Consider the following 25,758-nt stretch of genomic DNA (forward strand, 5'->3'; position numbering starts at 1 on the left):
ATCATTCTTGGATTCAACTTCCAAAGGCTTTAAGAGGCAAGAACCCACTAGCAAAGGGGCATCCCTTGGAATAAAGCTGCCATTCAGATGGGCACTTCCTTAGCTTTAATGCTGTTCCCAGGAAGTTAGGAAAAGTTAGCAATGTCTCCCAGCAGTGCCCCATGTCCTCTGAATTGCATGAATGTGATTATATACAGTTTTTGAAAGACAAGGGAAAAGAAAATGGCTCTATGAATGTGGACCAGTTAAAGATAGGATACTGGACTAAAAGAAATGAGAATTAGGCAGTAGAAGCAAGATATACATGTAGGTCTATAAGCAGCAGCATGAAGTATGGGGTGAGAGGGGGCACAAGTATTAGCCCACTCAGTGTGCCTGCTTGCCTCTGAGCATGGCTGATTTTCTTGAGTTGAGCTTCTCTAAGACTTTGTGTCTTTAATTAATTTATTTATTTTGATTCTTTTATATTTGTTCTAATTAGTTATACATGTCAGTAGGATGCATTTTGACACATTATTTTTTTTAAGAATTTAGTTTTCAAGAATCCTTCCTTTCTTCCTTCTTTCCCTTCCTCACTTTCTCTTTCAGCTAAAGAAACTCCCAATCACCATTTAGTTTAAATATAATGCCTTTTACGTTGTATTAAGTAATTTATATGAATGTTCTCAATAGATAATCTCTTACAAGCATCTGTTATTTTGAGCACTGTGCTTTGAATACCAAAATAGTGTAGTGTGAAACTTTTGAGAAGCAATAGAAGGATAAGAAGAACCAGGAAACTTCACACAGGTTATCTTTATTCTTCATGTGGTGGCAGAGAGAACAGGACATTTGTTCTTTATTATTCAAAGAGCCTTTTAAAAGTCACCTAGGAAATCAAGCACTCTAAGGATCTCCTGATTTCTTTTGGCTTTGGCCAAGAAAATGGAATTATTGAGAAAATCCAGCTTTTTTTAAAATATTGCTGTTGGAAGATCATTTTAGTGGGTTAAATACTATAAAACAGTTGTTTGCTAGACAATCCAGAGGAGGGAGAAAATAAAAATAATTATGAGACAGCAGCATGTTGGATGGGGTTTGCACAGACTTGATCCCAATGTCAGAACATGGCTTCAGAGGTTCAGTGTGATGGGGTTGCTTCTCTTATCTTAGGCAACAGATGATGTGTTAAGGCAAAAGCAAGGATTCTTTACCTCTCAGGTTTTTGAAACAGTCCAAACACTGTAGTTCTCATGCTAATTTCCTTTAACCATGAACTTGCATAATGTGAAGGTCAACTTGCTCCCACTGAGGATTTCTAAACCCATCAGTGGCTGGAGATTTACAGGCACAAGTCTGCTTCTGGCTGCTTTTCTGAATCCTGATTATGGAGTCAGTGTAGGAAGAAGCAAGCAATGCTAGAATTATGTAGTCATTTCATGGGTTTGCTTTATAGATGTCTTCTCTTTAGAACATTCCTTTTTCTTGTTTTAAATCCTGGGTTGTTATGCCGGTGGAGGGCATTTCTTAAACAGTTGACAACATTGTGGAGGTGAAGATCTGTTGTAAAATCTGAGGGATGTCCTTGGTATCCATGGCAATGAAAGACCTGCCAGCTGGTAAGGTTTTCTGGAGCCTGCCAGGAGGGGAAGGAAAAGAGTTACCACTGCAAATTGAGGATCCCTTTCCATCTTCCTCCCTGGAAAATCATATCCAAGTGGGATTTTAGGAAAGGAAGTTTTTACTTTCTAATACCTTGCTTACTGCCTGCAATTTAACTGGCTGTCACTAAATAATGAAAGGCTTGGAAGAGCAACAGGGAGAGAGAGAGTAAAAGCAATAAGCCATAAGGAAGGTCTTTGCAGTAAGAAAAAGAGTGGATGTAGAAAGGAAAAAAAATTCTCCTTTTCATGACTGTTATTTTCTGCTATCGTATACTTCCTTAGTAGAACAGAGCCCTAGGGACCCAACTAGAATTAGCTCACCAGGGTTCAGCAAATGTGTTGGCCTCATACTATACATCTAAATGCTTTGCCTTCTAGAAAACAGGGCTCCAAGAATTTTGCCCAGCCAAATCCTGAGTGGTTTTATTTTCTCTCCACCCTCCTCTCCTTTTTTGGCTCAACTCACACAAATGTGTAATGCAGTCTGGTTTTTCCAACTGCTGCTTTGATAATACTGAGGTTATATAAGCTTACAGCAATTTTTAAAAATACTAACTTATTACTTGGAACAAAAGAAGATTTTTGAAGGTAATAAAACCACAAGATACAATTTTATTCAAAGGAATGCCTCTTTTCATTGTGGCAACAGAGTCTGGTTTTGGAATGACATTTCATAAAAGTCAGCCATCCTGTGTAGTATCATCCATTTGGCATGCCTGGCAAACCAGAAAATTCTGCAACATATCTTTTGCCAGTGGCTTTAGACCATTTCCCTAGGAAATCACAAGGGTATTATTGTGCTTCCTTAAGTATTCAAACAGGATCTGTTTACTAGAAGACAAAGCAGCCATTTCAGCTCAACTAGTGTTTGCTATCTGCCTAATACTGGGCTGTGCTGAGAAAATCAGGACTAGAAAAAGCATGGTTTGCTTTCAAGGACAAGAAGGTCCTAGAAGTGCCAATGCATAAAAGTCAGTTGTATTAAAGTGATGGTGATGACACAATATTGTCTATTCTTTACCTTCCTCAGTAATTCTGTAGCAAGGTGATGGAAGATGTCAGGATACAGGATACTAAAACCTTTCCTAGTTCATGGTCTCTGAATCACAGAACATGACAGGTTAAAGAGGAGAAATAGGAAAGACAGGCCCTTTGGGGGCTCAGGAAGATTTTTTGTTTAGTTTTGTTTTTTTGTTAGTTTTATAGCAGATAAACTTTTACCTGTGTTTTCTGTTTTTTATAAATATTATATGTAGAGAAATATGAGCTATTTTGGTTTGTTATTCAAAAAGATAAATGTTAAAAGATAAGTACATTTAAGTTATGAAAGTTTCCCCAGATCTTTCCTTTTAGATCATCCTCAGTGGTATTTATTGTTTGACCAAAATTTCTTCAGTGAACATTCAGAATATTTAGTGTAGAATATAACTATATATGGTGTCTTAATTGGTTTCCAAGTGTTTCACCTGCTTTGTCTGCCCAGTAACAGTGGACACACACATGCACACACATACACACACACACGCAGATATATGTGTATAAATACACACACACATACATAGGCATACCTATGGATACTTATACACACACACACACATATATACATTTATATCACTTATTAGAGAAGCAAGTATGTGGAGATACATGTATGTATGTCTACATGTCTGTCTGTCTATATATATGTCTACATATAAAATACTTAGACACAAATATACACATTTTGTCTTATGCCAAGAAAATTAACATATTCACTATTTTGAATATGATTTGGACACAAACTGATGAGAATATGCTTAGGACCTTGATACAAGATGCCAAATGCATAAAATATTATCTAACATTAATGAACAAACCAATTTGATAATTAGTTTGTTAGTTTAAACATAATCTGAAAAACAGTTAATTTAAATTTAAATTTATGATTGCTTCTCTAAACATAAGCTAAAGCATTACATCTCTCAGCTAGACAGCAAACTCTTGAGTGGCATCTCTAGATTATTTTTCCTATATGTCCCTCAGTTCTCCTCATGGTGCTCATTCCACCAGACAGCATGTGTCAGGCTATTATGGTTTGGATGTGAGGTTTCCCCCAAAAGCTCATGTGTGAGACAATGCAAGAAGGTTCAGAGAATAAATGGTTGGGTTATAAAAGCCTTAATCCAATCAATGAATTAATCGCCTACTGGGATTAATTGAGTGGTAACTGGACGCAGGTGGGATGTGGCTGGAGGAAGTAGGGCATGAGGAAGGAATTGGGAGTATATATTTGTATCTGGTGAGTGGAATCTCTCTGCTTTCTGATCATGTGAGCTGCTCCCTTCTGCCACTCTCTTCTACCATGATGTTCAGCCTCACCTTGAGCTATGGATTGAGACTTCTGAAATCATGAGTCCATTATAATAAACTTTTCCTTCCCTAAAATTGTTTTGGTCAGATCTTTTAGTCATAGCAGCAAAAAAGCTGACTAAAACACAGGCACTCATTCTATCTATGCCTGCCTTTTGCAGTGTCCTGAGACGACACTTACCTGGTTGCTTGATCACCCAATGATCCAATAAAAATGGCAAAAGCATTTACTTGAGGGTCACTTGTAAGGATTTGGGCAAATGTGGCAGGTTTTATTCCATATCGTGACAGATTTGCATCACTTAAGACTATGACAAAGTATTCATCAGCCTCTTCTTTGACAATTTCCTTGATAGCATGTTCTGTCCCCATTAACGTGTGGTCTCCACTCATGCAGAACTGAGAGTGGGCATGCATTGTCTGGAGGAAAGAGTCAGAGCAAAAGTCAGGGGTGATAAGCTTCTTTGAACAAACAGGATGGTTTTTCTATTGACTGTGTGAATGCATAAAAGCTAATTATTACAAGTCAGTAACAGGTTTCTGAGCAAGTTTATTTAACTTGCACATCAGAGTAACAACAGTACACAGTAATATTTGCATTTGGTAGACTTTTGTTAGAAAAGAAGGAAATGTTCCAAACTATCACTGTTGACAATTACTTTTAAAATTCAAGCTTCCATTTAAAGTGAGAAAATGTAAGAAAGTATAAGAATTGGTATCACATGGGTGAAAAATAAGGAATGGATTAAATTTCCAATAAAGTTATATTGTACTTATATCAGTAGCAATGGAGGAAATTTGTTTTAAATCATGACATGCATGTTTTTCTTTGAGATTGAAGTATGTGCAATTAAATTTATTATTTGAAGATACTAAGAAAAGCATAAATTAGTACTCTACATGGAATCATCTTTTCCTTCTACTGAACATGTAGCATATATGAGGAGTCACAGGTTACAGAATCCCAATGCAATACTGAGATGTATAATCCCAATCCAATACTGAGTACTCTAAAAATATGCACAGAGCAAAATTCAAATTTGGATGATGGAGAAAAGGGTTTGAGGTCTCATGGGTGTTTTCTGTTTACAACTTGAAAGTTTGTGAAACAGAACATCATTTTCTTTCTAATATCTACTGCTTCTTCAGTGAATCTTTTTATATAGTCTTTAGCTAATCAGATAGAAGTTTTCACAGTATAGAGATAACAATATATTTACCTTTAGAATTTCTAGTCTTTGTTTGTTGTTCTTGGGGATTTTGTTAATTGAAACTAGTGCAATATTGTAGTCATCTCCAGAGTGTCCAGCGATGTCATACTATGCAAAGAATCAGAGAGTTAGAAAACATTGTCCACTAGAGAATTATCACTGAGCCTCTGCATTTCTATCTCTTTGGAATCTGATGGTCCAAAGTTGCTCAATATTTGGCCATTAAGAAATGCACAGAAGCAGATGTGTGTTTATCAACAGTTGAAATGCAGACAGATTCTCATTTTGGATCCACCTTCTTTTGTGATCTCTGCTTTCTGTAGGAGGTGGAAAGTATGATGAGGGCTTCAGGGACTAACCTGAATTCCATTCATAACTTTCAGGGATAATTTTTTTTTTCCAATCACACATACACATAGAAACAATGATGGGCAGAATTCTAAGGTGGTCCTCAAGATCCCACACCCCAGTGCACCTGTTCTTTATAAGCTTCTTCCTGTAAGCATGGGCAGGATCTGGAAATAGGATGGGGAGTTAATGTTAACTTAATGGCAAAATGAACTTGCAGATATAATTAAGTTTATTTGGTTTGAGTTAATTGAAAGGGAGGTAATAAGGGCCTAATCAAATCACTTAAACTATTGATTTATTGTCTGTTTGTCTATTATATCCTCCTTCTATTGGTGGGATGCTGAGAGTAGAAAACTGATATGTAAATTGTACATTTACTCCTGAAATTTTTTTAGGCAAATGTAATTTTATTTTTTGAGATAAAAATCACAGATCCAAAAATGTGATTTTTTTGTATTTCTTTTTTTTCTCATTTTTAATAGGTTGATTATAGTTGGACATATTGATAGGATATGTTGTTACATATTTGTACACACACATAATATGACAACACAATTGGGCCAATATCACTCCCCACTACGTCCCACCTCCCTCCCTACCTCTCACTCCTTAGTCTCATTCCTTTACTACTCTCCATTTGGTTTTTAGGAGACCAATCCCACCTTTATTTTCCTTTTTCCTCTCTAGCTTCCGCATATGAGGAAAAAAAAAAACATATGGCCCTCAAACTTTTGAGTTTATTTAACTTAACACGATGGTTATTAACACGAGTTTATTTAACTAAACATTAAATAAGTTTATTTAACTTAACATGATGGTTTCTAATTCTATCCATTTTTCTGGAGATTACATAATTTCCTCTTTCTTTATGGCTGAATAAAACTCTATTGTGTAAAAATACCACATTTTCTTTATCCATTCATCATTGATGGACACCTAGGCTGGTTCCATAGCTTAGGTATTGTGACATGTGCTGCTACAAACATGAGTAAGCATATATCACTGCAAGACTTTAATTATTCAGGATAAATAACAAGAAGTGGTATAGCTGGGTCATATGTTGATTCCATCCATAGTCTTGAGGAACCTCCATACTGATTTCCATAGGGGTTGTAAATTCTATGCTATCCCATTTATTAACTCCTGGCATTATTTTCCGAGCTTTAGAGGTCCTATTAAGAAAGTCATTGCCTGTGACCCTATATTTTCTTTTAGGAGTTGCAGAATTTTCATTTAATTCATAGGTATTTGAACCATAGAGAGTTAATTTTTTGTGCAGGGTGAGAGATAAGGGTCTAGTTCAATGCTTTTACATATAGATAACCAATTTTCCTGGGACCATTTGTTGAAAAAGGTTGTCCTTTCTCCAACCTTTTGGCACCTTTGTCAAGGACCAGATGACTAAATGTGTATGGTGCCATGACCAGCACAACCACAACAAAGGATCTTGAGGAGGGGTGATAGGAAACTAAGAAAAACACAGAGACAAAGTAAAACAGACATTTTTAAGCAAAGCTCGGGCCAGGTGGGACACTGTTCTTAGAGGGAGGAACAATGACTCACAATGAGTTTGGCAAGTTTATTATGTAGGGTCTCATAATCAGGAAGTTCAACTACAGAAGCTTTGTACATTTTTCAAGACTTGTAAGTTATCAAGAGGCTTCTTTGTGCACTAAAAAGTTATAAAGCTGGAAACATTTGGGGCTATCCTGCTTTTATGGTGTTAAGAACATCCCGTGGCTATCCTGCTGTACCCAGGAAACCCACTCTACTAGAACATTTGATAACTACTGATGTCAGAGCCCAGTGTCAAGGCTTTTCATACATCCTGCCTCTGACAAGGAATTTTTCTCAGGCTTGGCTTTTGTCTACACTGCAGGATCAGCCAATGGGCTCATTTGTTCTATAGTTTGTATTTCTCTGTATGTCTTCTCTCTGCACCATTGGTTTATATGTCTGTTTTTATGCCAGTCCCATGCAGTTTTTTGTTACTATAATTCTGTACTATAATTTGAAGTTAGGTATTGTGATACCTTCAGCCTTACTTTTGGGGGCTTTGAATTGATTTTGCTCTTCTGAGTTTTTTATTCTTCCAAATGAATTTTTGAACTTTTTTTTCTAGTTCCGTGAAGAATGTCGATAGTATTTTCATGGGGACTGCACTGAATCCGTATATTGCTTTTGGTAGCATGGCTATTTTGACAATATTAATTCTGCCTATCCATGAACATGTGAGGTCTTTTCATCTTGAGGTCATCTTCATTTTCTTTCTTCAGTATTCTATAGTTTTGTTGTAAAAGTCTTTCACCTCCTTGATTAGATTTACCCCTAGGTAAATTTGCAATTTTTTGAGACTATTGTGAATGGAATTTTGTCTTTTTGATTTCATTCTCAGTAGATTTGTTGTTGTTATATAGGAAAGCTATTGATTTTTGTATGTAGATTTTGTAACCTGCTACTTTGCCAAATTTGTTGATTAGCTCTACCAGTGTTTTGGTGGAGTTCCTTGAATCTTCTATGTATAGGATCATACAGTTTACAAAGAGTGATAATTTGACTTCTTCCTTTCATATTTTTTTTCCAATTTTACTTCCTTCTTTTAAAATTTCCTTCTCTTAACTAATTGCTCTGGCTAGAATTTCTACTTTGACTTGTCACAGATTTTAAAGGAAATGCTTTCAGTTTTTTCCCATTTACTATGAGGTTGGCTTTGGGATTTTCACATATAGCCTTTATGATGTTGAGGTAGGTTCTTTCTATCCCTAGTTTTTTCAGTGTTTTTATAATAAATGGGTTCTAAATTTTGTTGAAGTCCTTTACTGCATCTATTGATATTACAGTGATTTTTGCCCTTAATTCTATTTATGTGATGAATTAAGTATAATTATGTTGAACATAATTTGCTAATATATGATTAAGTTCATCAGGGATATTGGTCTGTAGTTTTCTCTCCTTGATATATCCTTATGTGTTTTGGATATAAATGTGATACTGGCTTCATGGAATGAATTTGGAAGTATTTTATCACTTTCTATTTCATGGAATAATTTGAGAAGAATTGGCATTGGTTTTTCTATAAAATTTTGGTAGAATTCAGTCAAGAATAATTCCGGTCCTATGCTTTTCTTTGTTGGAATGCTTTTTTATTACTGCTTGTATTTCATTACAAGTTATTGGTCTGTTTAGGTTTTCTATGTCCTCTTGATTCCATTTTAGAGATCATATTTGTCCAGAAATGTATCTACTTCTTCTAGGTTTTCCAGTTTATTGGAATGCAAGTTTTTAAAATAGTCCCTAATGATTTGTTGGATTTCTGAGATGTCTGTGGTGATTTCTCCTTTTTCCTCTCTAATTTTGTTAATTTGGGTTTTCTCTCTTCTTGTTTTGGTTAGTTTGGCTAAAGGTTTATCAATCCTGTTTATCTTTTCAAAGAATCAACTTTATGTCATTGATCCTTTGCATTGTGTTTTATTCTCAAATTCATTGATTTTGGCTCTGATCTTAATTACTTCCTTTCTTTTACTGGTTTTTGAATTGGTTTGTTTTTCTTTCTCCAAAGCCTTGAGATGCATCATTAGGTTGTTTATTTGGGATGTTTCTGATTTTCTTATGTAGACACTCATAGCTATAAACTTTTCTCTTAGAACTGTTTTCATAGTGTCCCAGAGATTTTGGTATGTTGTATCACTAGTCTCACTTGAAACTAATAATTTGTAATTTTTCCCCTGATTTCTTTCATAGTCATTTCATCATTCAAAAGAGTATTGTTCATACTCCATGTGATTATATAGGGTATTGTCATGTTGATTTTTAATTTCATTTTATTTTGATCTGATAAAATGCAAAGAATTACTGAATTTTTTTTTTTTGTATTTTTTAAGTGTTGCACTGTAGCCTAAAATGTCTGTTTTGGAGAAGGTTCCATGAGTGTGTATTCAGCTATTATTGGATGAAATACTCTAAATATGTCTTTTAGGTTCATTTGAACCTAATTTTTTTCAGGTCCAAAGAGTCTTCTGGATGACCACTCTAATCATGAGAGGTGTTTCAAAATCACCCAGCATTAGTGCACTGAGGTCTATCTGGGGCTTCATTTGATTAGCATTTTTTATGTAATTAATTGCAGCCACATTTGGGGCATAAATGTTTATTGTTGTTTTATCTTCTCATTGGATTTCTCCTTGTACCAATACGAAGTGACTTTCTTTGTCTCTTCTGATTTTAATTGCAGTTTGAGGTCTGCTTTGTCAGATATGAGAGTGGTTACTCATGTTTGTTTTGGGGCCCCATTGGCAGGGTATTTCAATTTCCATCCTTTTGGCTTGTGTCTCTCTTTTCCTGTATGGTGTGTCTATTGCTAATAACACAAAGTTGGGTCTTGCTTTTCAATCCATTCTTCCAGCCTGTCTTTTAATTGAAGAGTTGAGACCATTTATATTCAATGTTATTATACAGAGATGTTTATAATTTCCTTCCATTTTGGTTTGTTCATCACAGTTAATTTGGTCCTCTTTCTCATTTGCTTAGCTACTCTTCAAATGGGATTTGTTGTTCTGTGTGTTCTGAGGTTGGTTTTTGATTTTTTTTTTCCTGTGTGGAGTATTTCTTTAAGTAAGTTCTGTAGGGTGGTTTGGTATTCATGAATTCTTGTAGTTTCTGAATATCTTGGAAGGCTTTTATTTCATCTTCAATTTTGAAAGATAGTTTTGCTGAATACAGCAGTCTTGGTTGATAATTATTTTCTTTCAGGACCTGGAACACACCATTCCCAGCCCTATTGCCTTGTAGAGTTTGTACTGAGAAATCTGAAGTGATTCTTATTGGCCTGCCTCTAAATGTGACCTGAAATTTGTCTCTTGAGGCTTTAAAAATTCTATCCTTATTCTGTATGTTAGGTACTTTAATTTTTTTTTTTTTTAAGAAAGAGTGAGAGAGAGTGAGAAAGAGGGAGAGAGAGAGAGAGAATTTTTTTAATATTTATTTTTTAGTATTTGACGGACACAACATCTTTGTCTGTATGTGGTGCTGAGGATCGAACCCGGGCTGCACGCATGCCAGGCGAGCGCGCTACCACTTGAGCCACATCCCCAGCCCTAGGTACTTTAATTTTAATGTGTTGTGGAGAGGTTCTTTTTTGATGTTGTCTATTTGGGGTTCTGAATGTTTCCTATATATGGATTTCCATCTCCTTGTGAAGGCTTGGAAATTTTTCTGTTATTATTTCCCTGAAGGTGTTATCCATTCAATTAGGCCACAATTCACAACCCTCCTCAATTTCAGTGATTCTTAAATTTGGCTTCTTCATGTGTCCCAGAATTTTTGTATATTCTAATCATGATTACTTATTTTTATGTTCCTTTACTACTGTCTGAATGTTCAAGGCTACTTTGTTCTCCAGGTATGAGATTCTGTCTTTAGCGTGGTCTACACTATTAGACAGACTTTCAACTGAACATTTTATTTTATTTACTTTGTCTTTCATTTCTAAGGTTTCTGTTTGATTCTTTTTCAATATTTCTATCTCCTTATTGAATTTCTCATTCATATTCTGTACTGACTTAATTCATTTAGTTGTTTTTCTATGTTCTCTTGTAATTCATTGATCATATTTATAATATTCTTTGGAAATATTTATTTGATGTTTCATCCACTTCAACATTTTTAGGGTTATTTCCTGGTGAATTATGACCCAGAGGTGCTATGTTGGCTTATTTTTCATATTTCTCGTATTCATGCATTGAATTTTCTGTACCTGTTGGAAGGGATTTTCTTCCACTCTGTTGTATGGGACTTTTTAGGGCACATTCTTCCCTTGCCAAATGTTCTACAATGATCTAGATTGAGTCTCTCTTACAGATTTGGTGTCTGCAGCCTTTGTTTTATTTCTCTGTGTTTTTATTATAACAATGGATATTCATAGGTGGGACCTGGAGGCCCACCCTTAGCTATTTCTAAATTGGGCTGGTCATTTGTTTGGGTTTTTGTCTCTTCTATTCTTTGTATTAACATATAACAGAAGATTGAGTGTCATTACCTTAAACATACTACAGGGTAATAGTAACAAAACCAGCATGGTATTGACACAAAATAGACTTGTAGACCAATGGTACAGAATAGAGGACACAGAGACAAACCTAAATAAATACAGTTATCTCATATTAGACAAATGTGCCAAAAACCTACATTGGAAAAAAGATAGCCTCTTCAACATATGGTGCTGGGAAAACTGGAAATCCATATGCAACAAAATGAAATTAAGCACCTATCTCTCACCATGCACAAAACTCAACTCAAAGTGGATCAAGAACCTATGAGTTAGACCAGAGCCCTTGAAGAAAAAGTAGGCACAAATCTTCACCATGTCAAACTAGGCCCCAACTTCCTTAACAAGACTCCCAAAATGCAAAAAATAAAATCAAGAATAAATAAATGGGATGGATTCAAACTGAAAAGCTTCTTCTCAGCAAAAGAAATAATCAGTGAGGTGAATAGAGAGCCTACAGAATGGGACCAAATTTTTACCACATGCACATCAGATAGAGCACTAACATCCAGGATTTATAAAAAACTCAAATGGGCTAAGTAACTGAACAGACACTTCTCAGAAGAAGATATACAATCAATCAACAAATATATGAAAAAATGTTCAACATTTCTAGCAATTACAGAAATGCAAATCAAAACTACTCTAAGATATCATCTCACTCCAGTCAGAATGGCAGCTATTAAGAATACAAACAACAATAAGTGTTGTCAACTGCAGAAAAAGGCACACTTAGATACTGCTGGTGGGATTGCAAATTGATGCAACCAATCTGGAAAGTAGTATGGAGATTCCTTAGAAAACTTGGAATGGGACCACCATTTGACCCAGCCATCCCACTCCTTGGTTTATTCCCAAAGGACTTAAAATCAGCGTACTACAGTGACACAGCCACATCAATGTTTATAGCAGCACAATTCACAATACTTAAATTGTGGAACCAACCTAGATACCCTTCAATAAATGAATGGATAAAGAAATTGTGGTACATATACACAATAGAATACTACTCAGCACTAAAAGAGAATAAAATCATGGCATTTGCAGGTAAATGGATAGAGTTGGAGAATATCATGCTAAGTAAAGTAAACCAATCCTCCAAAAACAGAGGCTGAATGTTTTCTTTGATAAGTAGATGCTGATTCATAATGGGGGTGTTGAGGGTAGCATGAGAGGAACGGAGGAACTTTGGATAGGGCAAAAGGGGAGGGAGTGAAGGGGTTGGGGCATGGGGGTAGGAAAGACAGTGGAATGAGATGGACATCATTACCCTAAGTACATGTATGAAGGCACGAATGGTATACTTTGTATACAACCAAAGAAATTAAAAATAGTGCTCCATTTGTGTACTATGAATTTAAATGCATTCTGCTGTCTTGTATAACAAATTAGAATAAATAAATACATTTAATAGAAAGATTGTCATTAAGAGCAAAGTGCACTCTCTTTTGGTTGAGTTTAGTTCAGCATCAGAGTTTTTCTTCTCTGCAGTATGAGGTAGGATGAAATGAGAAGTGCTATGTGTTGGAGTTTTGTCTGCACAGGCCAGGTTTATGTACTTCCAGAGTAGGGTTGCTGCACAGTTCAATGTGTGGTGCTCCAGTGGGTAGGACTAGGTCTACTTAGGCCTCAGGAGTTTTGTTGGGTAGTGTCTTCTCTGGAGAGATTAGATGAACATACCACTAGGACTTGGCAGTGTGGATCTCTGCTGAGAGTCTGGATCTCAAGAGCCTTCTAATGGTTCAGCTGGGGGAAGGAAACCAATTCTTCACTTCCTCTGCTGCCCACAAACACAGCCATTCCAGGTTCCTCTGACTGTCCCTAAGTGTATTCACATCCAAGCTATTCAGATTCTGGACCTGCTTCAGCTGGTCATGTGAGCTACCAGAATCAAAGACAGAAACAAGTTGGGTCCCCTTCACTTTCCTTTTTTATTTTTAATTTTTTGTTATCAGGAATTGAACGTAGGGGTACTTAACCACTGAGCCACATCCCCATCCCCTTTTACTTTTTATTTTGATACAGAATATCCCTAAGTTGCTTAGAGCCTTGCTAAATTGTGGAGGCTGGTTTTGAACTTTCAATCTTCCTGCCTCAGCCTCCTGAGCTGCTGAGATTACAGGAGTGGACTACCATGCCCAGCTTTCCCTTGGCTTTTCTGACTTGAATCCCCTGGGTAAATCCTGAATTACATTTTTTTAAACACTGATTGGGCAGAAATAAAATGACTACAAATAATAGGAAGGAAAACAACTAAAAGCTGTGAAGTGACATCGGAAGTCCTGGCTTTTCATGGTCCAGCTATGACACTGGGCAAAGCACTCAACCTTTTTGAATCTTAGTTTTCTCATCTGTAAAAGTGAGGTTGATGAAGATAATTTCCAAGGTCATTTCTGCCCTCAAGGTTCTATATTCAATAGTATACCCAAGAAATGGAATGAAAAGCTGGCTCCTCTTAGTTTTAAGAACAGGTAGGCCTTGTTTTCACCTATCAAAGAAGGAGTGAATCATCTAACTGAACTAAGGATCTATGACATATCTTCCAAAAAGAAAGCCCTCAGAAGCTATAATCCAGCATTGGTCCTGGAATAGTGATTTTCTAACACCTCTGACATTTAATATATTTTTAAGCAGTAAAGTTCTTTCTTCAAATGAAGTATTTCAGAAAAGTCCACTTTATCAAACATCATGGGGCTGGGGTTGTGGCTCAGCAATAGAGCGCTCGCCTAGGCACGTGCGAGGCCCTGGGTTCAATCCTCAGCACCACATAAAAATAAATAAATACAGGTATTGTGTCCAATTATAACTAAAAAAATTAATATTAAAAAAACATCATGTATTACCAATATAAGTGGAATGCTTTTAGTTGTACTGAGATGGAGCAGACGGGGTGAAATCATGAGGAACCAATTAAAAATGAAGATAAAAGAAAAAGAAATAACTTGACTAAAATAAAATGGTTCATATGAGCATTACTATTCTACCTTTCACTGTAGTCTCTAAGTGTTCTAGGAATGTTAAAAATTATGCTCATTTTAAGCAAATAATGTTGCTCTTGTCTTAGATGACCTACTGTGAACACTATGCCTGGGAATAATCAAATTCTGTTGGTAGAACAATTATGAAAAACTTTAAAACTCGGAATGCTTTGGAAATGTGTCCTGCCACTGAATTACCAATTACTTTCCTACTCAGTAATTTTGGCTCTAGGCTCACTGTGGTTTGGCATGTGTCATGCTGATGTGGGGGAGTAAAACATGGAGAGAGACTCTAAACAAGGCCACTGAAGTTTGATAGTAATGAGCTACAGCTCAGATGGCTGAGACTACTACACGGAAGTGCCAAGAGAGACAGGAAGACTCTAGACCACCACACCAGGCCAGAGGCTTCTGAAGGTTTCAAAGCAAATACACTTTACTGCTGAAGGATAAATTTGGGAAGACATTAAGAACCATCTAGAACTGGGGGTGGGGAATCTCAGATCACAAATCTGAATTCCTAAAGATAAGACATTTGATGCAATTCTGGTCTGAAGAATACAAATTTTTCACTAGGAGCTCCTCAAGTAATCATTGGTTCATACATTATTTTATGTTTTCTAAGTAAATTAGTCCTTCCTAGTTCTTATACCTCTTTGCAAATGAGAAAATGGAAGTACAGAGAGATTAAATGATTTGAATATGATCAACATAACCATACAAACCACAGGGCATGCAATGGAACCACGTGATATATACCACTGAATATCTCTGAGAAGTGACCAAAAACCCACTAATAGTGGTCATCATTAGACAAGGAATTTCAGAACTGAGAGGGGTGGACAGAGATTGATTCTTCACTCTATCTTCTTTTGTTTCTTTTACATTTTATACTACATGTACCCCTTACTTAAATCCCTAAACATTTAATTATATAAAGCTCTCACAGAATATAGTAGTTCCAACCCATCTCTTTCTTCTCTTCTACAAAGGAGGCCACAGGAGGCTTTGCAGAGACTGAGTGGCCTGTGGCCACTAGAATCTCAGATATGTGTTGGGGATGGTAGAAAGATAGCAAAAAGACTCCAATGTGACAATGTATAGGGAAGGTCTATAAGGAGCTCTGGAAATAGTAGGGATTCTGGGTCAAGTTAAAATCCATAGGTTTTTAAACATTAGGTGTTATACAGCTATTTATGCTACTAAGATGGATTTTTAGAAATCCACTGGTCACCTGTGGTCCAAGTGATATAGGAAATCAAACTCTACTATATACTAGAAAGGATCTGAAATACTTTTAAATAAAATTTTTTAATATTTTCCTTTGACCCACAAAACATGAAAAAGTAATATTTTTTTTTTTAAATGAAGACAAACTTACATCTGAGGTGAGGGAGGGTCAAGGGAAAGAAAAAGCTAAATATAAGTATTTAAGACATAAGACAAAATAAAATTGTCATAGTGGGTCTTTGATTTTGGCACCAAGCTTCCTGGCAACTAGGACAAAGTGAGAATCTTGAATAGTTCCATGGTTTTCTATACTCACAAGGGGATACCCATTCTAGTTCTTCAAGGGAAACATAACTACTCCTCATGGTAAAAGTCCATGTATATTTGTATTAGTATCCTGTACTTGTGCAAAGTCTAGTAACCCACAGCATTCACTGTCTAAAACTGCCCTTTTCCCAGCAGTCAATCCTAAAATGAATTTCTCTTGCAGAACTTAATTCATATAAGGGACCCTGGGAGATGCAATGGGTAGCCCGCTTAATAATAAGCCCAAAGTAAATGACCTGTTTCTTGCTGTATGAGGCATAACACAGAGCCATGACCCAGGCAGCAACCAGAGGTGCTGGTGGGATGTCAAGCTAAACAGTGAATGAACTAATACGACTTGTTTCTCAGGACATGTATGACCCAGAATAAGGTCTACAGTATCTATGAATAGACTCTGTTTCCTTTACATGTCTGCATATATACCGTTTCTCTCCACTGAACTTTTGATAATAATTGCATGGCATGTGATAACCATGGTAACACAAGGTTATTTGCTCTGAAAGGGCCAGAGGAGCAGGTGCTCTCTGTGGTTGATTAAGAGCAGACAAGTAGGCTTCTGTCAGGGGATAACACAGCTTTACTGGGGAAATCTAGTCTCTACTCTCAAACCTCTGAAATGGAGGGTGTGCATCAAACACTGCAAGAACAAAATAGAAATAGCTTAAATGGGAGGCTGCTTTTCTGCCAGGGTGGTCATCTTCATTGTCAGCTGGGGAGACATTCATTTCTGTAGAATCATTGCCCATGAGCAAAGGGACAGTAATGCTGAGAACAGCACGCTCTGGGAGTGAGCTCAAACCTTGGAAGGCTGGCTGTCTGGTGATTGGGCAACGGTGTGTGGGTATGGGTGTTACAAGGGTAACAGACTCTGGTGCTTCTAAGTGGCTGTTCCTTTTTCTAAACCTTATGGTTAATGTCACACAATGGTGGAGTTTCTTCAGTAGTAATCAGAAGGAATCAGTCCTTTAAATTATGATATTATCAGAGCAGATGAAGCAAATGTCTCACATTTTCACTGGCAAATGAGCCAAATGAGCTGGTAAGAGAATGGAGATTTCTGTCTGCCTGGGAATAAAGTCTCCAAGCACCTATCATCATCATGCCATAACTCAAGGCTCACTCTGTGCAGATGTGGTCAAGGATGACTCTTATCATCCTTAGATCATGCCATTACCTTGAATTTCTCCTCATAGTTCTCGAAAGCTTCCATGACCATACACACGGCCTCCATTGAGCGCTCAAGCCGGCCATCCACTCCATTGAAGCGATACATGCTGCCAGACACATCTACCACCAGGCGTAGACGCTTGGGTTTCTCTTGTGGGCTCCCCAGCTGAGGGAGGGAATGACAGAAAGAGCTTGTGAACTACAATGTCATCAATGGCTGCAGTCCTGAGGAGCTCACACAGGCACCAGAGTGCTAGTCATGAGGTGGGCAGATCAGCTGCAGACTTGACCCCGTAAAAGGTTGACCAGGCTGGTGAAAGATGCCTGTAGATTGAATTTCAGTAACTGAAATTGCATAAGGTAGTTAGGATCATATGAAAAAGATTTTCCTTTGGAATAGAGCCCTTGCAAGGCCCAATCTAGTCTAGTAAAGTTGCCTTTTGGAGACTGGTGCCTTAAAATAATTTGGAAAGATACAAATCCTAACATGTCATTTTCTCTCCATGCCTGGAAGTCAGTAATTCTAGCAGGAGTCTGTTATTTTGGAGGGAAGCCAACATCAATTTTATTTGTATCTGTTATGCAGTCAGTTGAAAACCATTTCCCATGTAGGTTGCAAGAAATACTAGATTTTTAAAACCAGGTTATGGGAGATGGAGTATGGCAAATAATCTAAGGAAAATATTTTTAAATGATTTTTGTCCTTAGCAAGCTTTCAAATTTCCTTGGAGTTAGTGAACTAGTGCTTTTTTTCTTTTCTTTTCTTGGCAGTTTAAAGCATGAAAGTGTTATTAAGCTGATGTATAGAAGCAACTATTAATTAAATGTGAAACTTGAGAGACTCAGTTTGATTTTGAACAATTTTGGCCAATGTGCAGAATTTTGAAAAATCTTGTCAGTTTTACAGAAAGAAAGAGAGGGGGGGGGGAAGGAGGGAGAGGGAGAGGGAGAGGGAGAGGGAGAGGGAGGGAGGGAGGGAGGAAGGAAGAAAAATTCCAGGTTATTTTGTTATTGTAAACTTTCTGACATGCATAAACACTAACGGCAGAGCCAGAAATTTCAAAACATGCTCTGGGTATTAGAGGATAATGGTTTGGAGCCAATTCAATATATTTCTTCAAAACTTTTGAGTGCGTCCAAATGAACAATAGTGCCACACAGGCTTTCATGACTGCTCACAATTTCATATGTATCCAACCACATTTGTTGACCACAATGAGTCAGTAAAGAACACAGTTGTTGACTCATCCCAGTGACACAGAAATAAGAACTTCCCAAATTACCACCAGATCCTCTCTGAGAAAGCATTTAAGTAGATGGACTCTCCCTGCTCTCTCCAGGCACTGCTTCCCCAGCTCTCAGTGGGAACTTGGCAATTCTGGTTATGTAGGATATAGGAAATCAAGAGACTCAATATTTCACCTGTTGCCATTATATGACAAAGTTTTCAAAACTATGGCTAACTAAAACTTGACTTAACACAATAAGAGTTAAAGGAGAATTCCTTATTTCCTAAAATTTTCTTAAATCCCATGAAGGGCACAGATCTTTAAAGGTACAGAATAGTAGAAAACCACCAAGATGCCTCTATTGCTCTCACTTGAGGAATACTCTAGGATTCAGAGACAACAGGGTGCCCTCAGTTTCCCTTCCAGGGCAACTGCTCTGTGTCCCAGGAGTGAGTCTATGGGCCACATGGGCAGCTCTCTTGGCTACTGGCTTCCAGAGGTTTCTGCCAATGGGAGGCACTGTCAGATCAGAGTGAGAGGCTGGGGGGTTGTTACCTCATATTTTTCTCTGCTGTTGCCCAGGGGTGGGCTCTACCTCTACCAAAGGCCACAGCTCCATGAACTACCTTCTCCAGATTCCAGAACTGCTCTCCTGCTCCGTGTGTTAGATTTCAGGGCAGAGTCAGATCCCTGCTGATGTCAGCCTGGGTTACCACAGTGAAACTTTTGGCTTTCATAAATCCACCCTTATCTTTGTAAATACGCTCTAAATTCTTCTGTATTCACTGCTACTTAAATTACCCAGTCTGAATGTGCCTTGTGTTTCTTGCTGAGACCTTAACATGTACAATAAATAGTATAATATTTATGTTTTTTTCTTCATCATTATCTCTTTTTTTAGAATAATGCATCAGGGTTTATGATGTTTTGACACACAACTCAAGAAAGTGAGTTTCTAGAAACAAGGCCAAACTAAGCAAGTCTGATGCTACCAGTCCTCCACTACTTACTTGTGGCTCCAGCTCACCCCGACGTTTGTAGATGGTTTTTTCTCCAGTCAGCCCATCAATGATCTTGGAATCATCTAGTTCTCCAGTAGCTTGGTGTTTTAGCCACTGCCTTTCTTTACCTTTAGCCTAGGACACACAAACACATACACATAAGTCTTTATTTTTAACGAGTTCTGTAGGATCTTTGACACATTTTCTGCATGAATAACAGGAAACACACCAGGAACTTTTCAATACGTGATGGTTCTGCATAAACACAACTGCAGAAATGGACTGGTTTCTGCTCTGCTCACAAAGAAATGCAATTTATGTGTATTTTGTTAGTTTTAATTGTTTTAACATATGTAACATTTGAAGGGCATATGGACAGGAAGACAGTATGAAAATGATCCCCTGAAGAAAGTTCTATATCTGGAAAGGTAATGATGATACATTTCCTATGGGTTTTCTGTCTCTGTTCTTCTAGAAAATTTATTAGGTGCCAAAATAATCAGCTTGAACTTGTTGACATTGTCAGAAAGCCCAGAGAGAATGTGATCTTCAGAAGTCTTCCTTTTGGAAAGAAATTTGCTACTCAAGTTCTCCGTGTCTTATTGTGTACATGAAAACAGCTGGAAACAACAGTATCTGAACATTTTGTACCCCACACGTCTCTGATTTTCTATATTCTAAAATTTTCTGAATTATTTTTCTAAGGTATTTTTCACATAACATTTTGCCAAAACACAACTAGATCAGGTGATAGTTAAATGATAAAGAACTGTAGTATCCCAATAAAAGCATCTGTTTATTGTAGTCCATGAGTATATTTACCATAAGAAGGGGGAAGAATAGTTAAAATGTTTTAATGCATGTAAACAAGATTATAGGATGTATTTCATTTCTAGAAACACCAAAATATGAGAGGAGAGTGGACTTATAGTTAGAATTTCAGCATTTTATAATTCCTCCATGGTAAAATGATGGGGTTTAAATTTAATTTTATAACAATTACGATCTGCATTTAAAAATCACAAAAATTACTTACTGGGTAGCCTTTACAACAGTGAAATCATCACTGGTTAATAAAAGCATGTAGCAGCTAGGAGGACTAGGAAGGGCGTGATCAGGGCATTGCCTTGTCAAAATATTTATGAAACTTAGAAAACCAATGTTTGATGATAATAATGGCACATGTGTTACCAAATATGTTACATGATTTTATTCTGATACTTATTCTGTATTGCCCTTAAACCCAGCTCAAAAATTAACTTCCATGCCATTTCGATGGTGGCTGACCACTGTGACCATGTTTTCTTTTACTTTCTTAACTGCTTATTTTTCCAATTGACAATCCTGTGAGAGTCTGCCTTCATCTATGAGAGGCATTAGAAGACTGAGCTCTGCAGCTTGGTACCTCCAAGAGTATTAGAATGTCACATTGAAAGGTACCTAAATGGTCATCCATGGTGTTATTTCCAAGCATAAATTATGCAGTCTGAGGGGTTACCCACTCCTGATTCCAGAAATGACAAAAAAAAAAAAAAAAAAAAGAGAGACAGGAGTTAAGTCCCAATTTTTGGTATGGGGAGGATGGCACTGTGCAATCAAGGTTGTCTTGTCTGATTATTGAAATGTGGAAAGTATTCTGGAAGTCTGTGCTTACTTGCTCCTCCTACCACCTATAACTCTGTACCAAGTTTTATATGACAACAGCTTTGCTCCAATATGCCCCATTTCCATGTGAGATCATGGGGTTCTTATGAAGAATATACATCTGGGAAAGATATACTTCCAAGATTTACCTGGTACAGTGGTTCCAGGATCTGCCCATCAAAATTAAAATCTTATCTTGGTGACCTAGGGGTTTCCATTTATTTACATTAATACATCTACATTAAATATGGTAATTTTAACAAAGGATTAGTATCTAAAAAACTGTTAAAACTCAACAGTAAAGAAAAAGTTTTAAAAATGGGTAAAAGACTTGAGAAGGCACTTCATTAAAATAGTCACATTGGCCGGCCGTGGTGAGCACATGCCTGTAATCCAGCGGCTTGGGAGGCTGAAATAGGAGGATCGTGAGTTCAGAGCCAGCCTCAACAATTTTGCAAGGCTCTAAGCAACTTAGTGAGAACCTGTCTCAAAATAAAAAATATTTAAAAAGGGCTGGCAATATGGCTTAGGTTCATCTCCCCTGGGTCCAATCCCCAATACCTGCCAAATCAAAAACAGATGGATGGTAAATAATCATATGAAAATATCTTAAACATATGTTAATAGATGTAACATATGTAACATCAAAATAAAACAACTATGAGACATCACTCCAAATGTATTAGAATGATCAGAACCCAAAACTCTGACAACAACAAATGTTGTTAAGGATGCAGAGTCTCTCACTGTGCATGGGAATGAAAAATGGTGTTTCTACATGAGAAGACAGCTTGGCCGCTTCTTCTGAAACTAAAATATTCTTACTGCACCATCCACCAATTGCATGCCTTACTATTTACACAAATGAGTTGAAAACTTCTGTCTACATAAAACTCTGCCGTGATATTTATGGCAATTTTATGTATAACTGCCAAAATTTAGAAGCAACTAAAATATTTTTCGATAGGTAATGGATGAATTAAATTGTTGGTACATCCAGACAATAGAATATTATTCAGTCCTAAAAAAATGAACTAGCAAATCTATTTATAAAGATCCCACTGTAATACAGTGATCTGAAGTAGTTTGTTATTTTAGACATTCTTGTATGTGACTAACTCATCCTAGGGAATTTATCATTTACCACAAGAAGTTTTTATTCAATTTTCTTTAGTATATTTGTAAGAAAGAAATTCTACTGGTCAGCTCTAGTCAAATGTTAACTCCTGTGTGAGCTTTGTGAAGTCTTGACTTAGTGATTTCAATTCCTAATCAGCATTATAGGGTCCAGAAGTTGCAATAATAGATTCACAGCACAAGAAGGGAATTATAGGTGACATGGAGCTGGGATGCTGAGGGGAAATGGCAGAGTGATGAAGAGAAACAGAGCCATCACCCAGTGGAGTTTATGTAATAGTTCAACAGCACTGTGGAATTCTTCTTTTAATATTCATGTTAATAATACTCTATAAAAATGACAGAAGGGGCTCCTGTTTAGGGCACATGTTCCTATTACTTTCCTTGGTAAAGGGATTACTGAATTGAAAATATTTTACTCTTAGAATATTATATTTTTGCAGCACGCGTGAAGGGGAGAGATATGCTTTTTCTAGTAATCTGCTACCTTTTCTTGCCCTTCCTTCCTTCCTCCCTCCCTCCCTGCACCTTCCTCTTCCCCTTTCTCTTCTTCTTTGGTCAATTTCCTGTATGATATGCTTATAATAAAGTTCAGAAATCCTAAGTGCAGATCTTAACGAACTGTTGTGCTGTGAAAACACCATTTAACTACCTATACCTCTGAAGTCTCCCAGGGCCCTGTCCTGGATTTTACTCTCTGCAAAGGTAACACTTATTCTGATCTCTAGTAGCATTGAATAGGTTTGTCTGATTTTGAACTTTATAAAAATGGAGTCAAGGGCTGGGTATGTGGCTCAAGTGGTAGCGCGCTCGCCTGGCATGTGCATGGCACTGGGTTCTATCCTCAGCACCACATAAAAATAAAGATGTTGTGTCCACTGAAAACTAAAAAATAAATATTAAAAAATTCTCTCTCTCTCTCTCTCTTAAAAAAAATGGAGTCAAAGAACATACACTCTTGTCTCTGGTTTCTTTGGCTCAACAATATTCCATGGGGTTAGCTATGTTGTATCTTACGGTATTATATTCTCTCTCACAGGTTTAACATTATTACATTATACGACTTGTACAATTTATTATATTTATAATTCCATCTATAATCCTACTGTATTCATTTTGGGACTATTTTGAATAATGCAACCATAAATGTTCTTGAATGTGTTTTCTAGAGAAGATACATGTGCATTTCTGTTGTGGGAAAGCTCTGAGTCACAAGACTGGATATATTCACCTTTAGTAGATATTGCTACTCAGTTTTCTAAGGTGGTTTGTCTAATTAACATTAGCATGAGCAGTGTATGAGGGTTGCTTTTGCATATTCTCGCCAACATTGATATTAATAGTTTTATTTTTTTTAGCTATCCTGGTTGGTATGCTTTAAACTCCCTTTATTTTAATATTTATTTGCAGCAAATGAATTATTTTGGGTCATGCTTGTCACCGACACTTTCAGGATCATGAATCAGTAGCTTTTGTTTTTAAGAAGTGAAAGCATGTCTCAGTCTTTTGATCCAGAGATACTGGGCACAAAAATATTTTTCTAACAATAGCACTGTTCTATAGTTCTCAGATTTATAATTTGCAGATAAATTAGGGGAAAAATTTATTTTTTATCCTCTAGCCCATCCACCAATACTTGGAAACTCAGAACAGGAAAAAGCCTGTCAGAATGGATGCCTTTGGGGACCATGGGCTGGAGGGGGAATTCTTTAAAAAGTTGTTGATGTCTGAATAGAAATATTTATTATTTTCAGAGCTGGGGGCTGTGGCTAAGTGGCAGAGCACTTGCCTAACATGTGTGAGGCACTGGGTTGGATCCTTAACACTGAAAAAAAATAATCATCCTTTAAAAAGAAATATTCATTATTTTCAATGTGTTTGCAAAGTCTTCTGTATTTTATTGTATTCACTGAAATACTTCTAGAAATACTAAATACACACTCTATTTAGTTTTTAGTATTTTTAATTTGTTCTTTTTAGATCACACTGAATTGAAATACATACTTTTACTTACAACAGGAGTCATACTTTTTTTTATTATATAGTCCTAGTGAATAAAGCAAAGTTTCTTTGTAAAAATGTCCATTTGTTTTGTGTTAATTTTATTTATTTATTTTTTTAAAATATTTATTTTTTAGTTCTAGGTGGACACAATATCTTTATTTTGTTTTTATGTGGTGCTGAGAATCGAACCCAGTGCCTCACACATGCTAGGCAAGCACCTTACCACTTGAGCCACATCCCCAGCCCCTTGTATTATATTTTAAGTACACACTAACAAGAACTCATTATTAAATTAGATTGTGTGACTACATTATATTATATGAAAAGTCTAACTTATGGTTCTTCTAAAAAAGAAATATAGTTTTATTACTTTCACATACAGAACACTCTGACTAACTGAAATACTCAGAGAATGATGTATTCTGGTTAATTTATTTTCTGGGAACTCTTGGTTAGCTAGAAAGTATACACACACATTTGTAGCATGGAGGACATTAAATGAATAAAATTGGCCAAAACCAGTTATTTTTGTGGTTTGTGATACTGTCTGTGATTTCAGCACTGAAAACATTCTGATTAATCTGAAGTTTTCACTTATTTGGGTTCTGGTTAAGCAAGACTTCCTTCATCTATAAACTCTACAATTATGACAGTTTTCTATTATTTTTTTTTCAGAATAGATTGGTAGAAAGCACAAGCATTCTATATAGAACAAAGTATAGAGAAGATCATCCATAACTATTATTGGGTGAATAGGTAACTGTAAATGAATGTTTGAAAATAGCTAGGAAGAGTGATTCTCTCATTAATATTAGCTCCCATTATTTTAACTATTCCCCATGTTTAGCCAACCATTTGGACACAAATATTTGCTATATTAAGGAACTTTTTGTATATTGTCCATAAAATAACAAATTAATTGGTAGAAATAAATTTTACTTTCTGGTTTTACATATTTTGACATAACAGTTAAAAATATCTAAATAATGAAAGAATATTGGAAAGAAGAGAAAAGATATTTATCTTCTTATTCCAAGGAATTCCTTTTTTTTCTTAAAGTAACACCTCATTGTGAGGGAAAATGGAGATTCACTTATTAACAAAGGTGATTCTAATTATAAGAATTTGTACCCTTGAACACAAATGTGGTTCTAAATCATTACTTTGGATGACAAATTACAGTCATTTTATATTCTGTTTTTATGAAGAAAAACAACTTCAGTGCTTTTTCTTCAAGAACTAAAAATGCTCAAAAGATCTGAGAACCATACCTATGGGTGTGCATCTATAATAGGCATCTTAAACTTAACAAGTTCGAAACCCCAGAATCCACCTCAGCAAAAGGCAAAGGGCAACCCACTATTTCAGCTCTTCAGGCCATATATCTAGGAGACATCATGACTCCTGTTTCACCCACGCAATTCACTGGTAAATCCTTTCAATTCCT

The 25,758-nt window shown here is 36.5% G+C and overlaps 1 protein-coding gene across 1 annotated transcript in view; it reads right to left on the minus strand.

Moving 5' to 3' along the window:
* Positions 1-780: 780 nt before the first annotated feature.
* Positions 781-25,758, minus strand: part of Vwa8 (von Willebrand factor A domain containing 8) — a 392,265-nt gene continuing 367,287 nt past the window's right edge. Inside the window, exons 41-45 of the mRNA XM_076872295.1 lie at positions 19,536-19,661; positions 17,304-17,462; positions 5,210-5,308; positions 4,171-4,409; positions 781-1,615 (exon numbers count right to left, since the gene is read on the minus strand). Of these exons, the coding sequence (XP_076728410.1) occupies positions 1,507-1,615; positions 4,171-4,409; positions 5,210-5,308; positions 17,304-17,462; positions 19,536-19,661 (732 nt within the window). The 3' untranslated portion in view covers positions 781-1,506. The remainder of the gene's footprint in view (positions 1,616-4,170; positions 4,410-5,209; positions 5,309-17,303; positions 17,463-19,535; positions 19,662-25,758) is intronic.

Source organism: Callospermophilus lateralis, chromosome 12 (assembly GCF_048772815.1).
Source record: "Callospermophilus lateralis isolate mCalLat2 chromosome 12, mCalLat2.hap1, whole genome shotgun sequence".
Taxonomy (NCBI): domain Eukaryota; kingdom Metazoa; phylum Chordata; class Mammalia; order Rodentia; family Sciuridae; genus Callospermophilus; species Callospermophilus lateralis.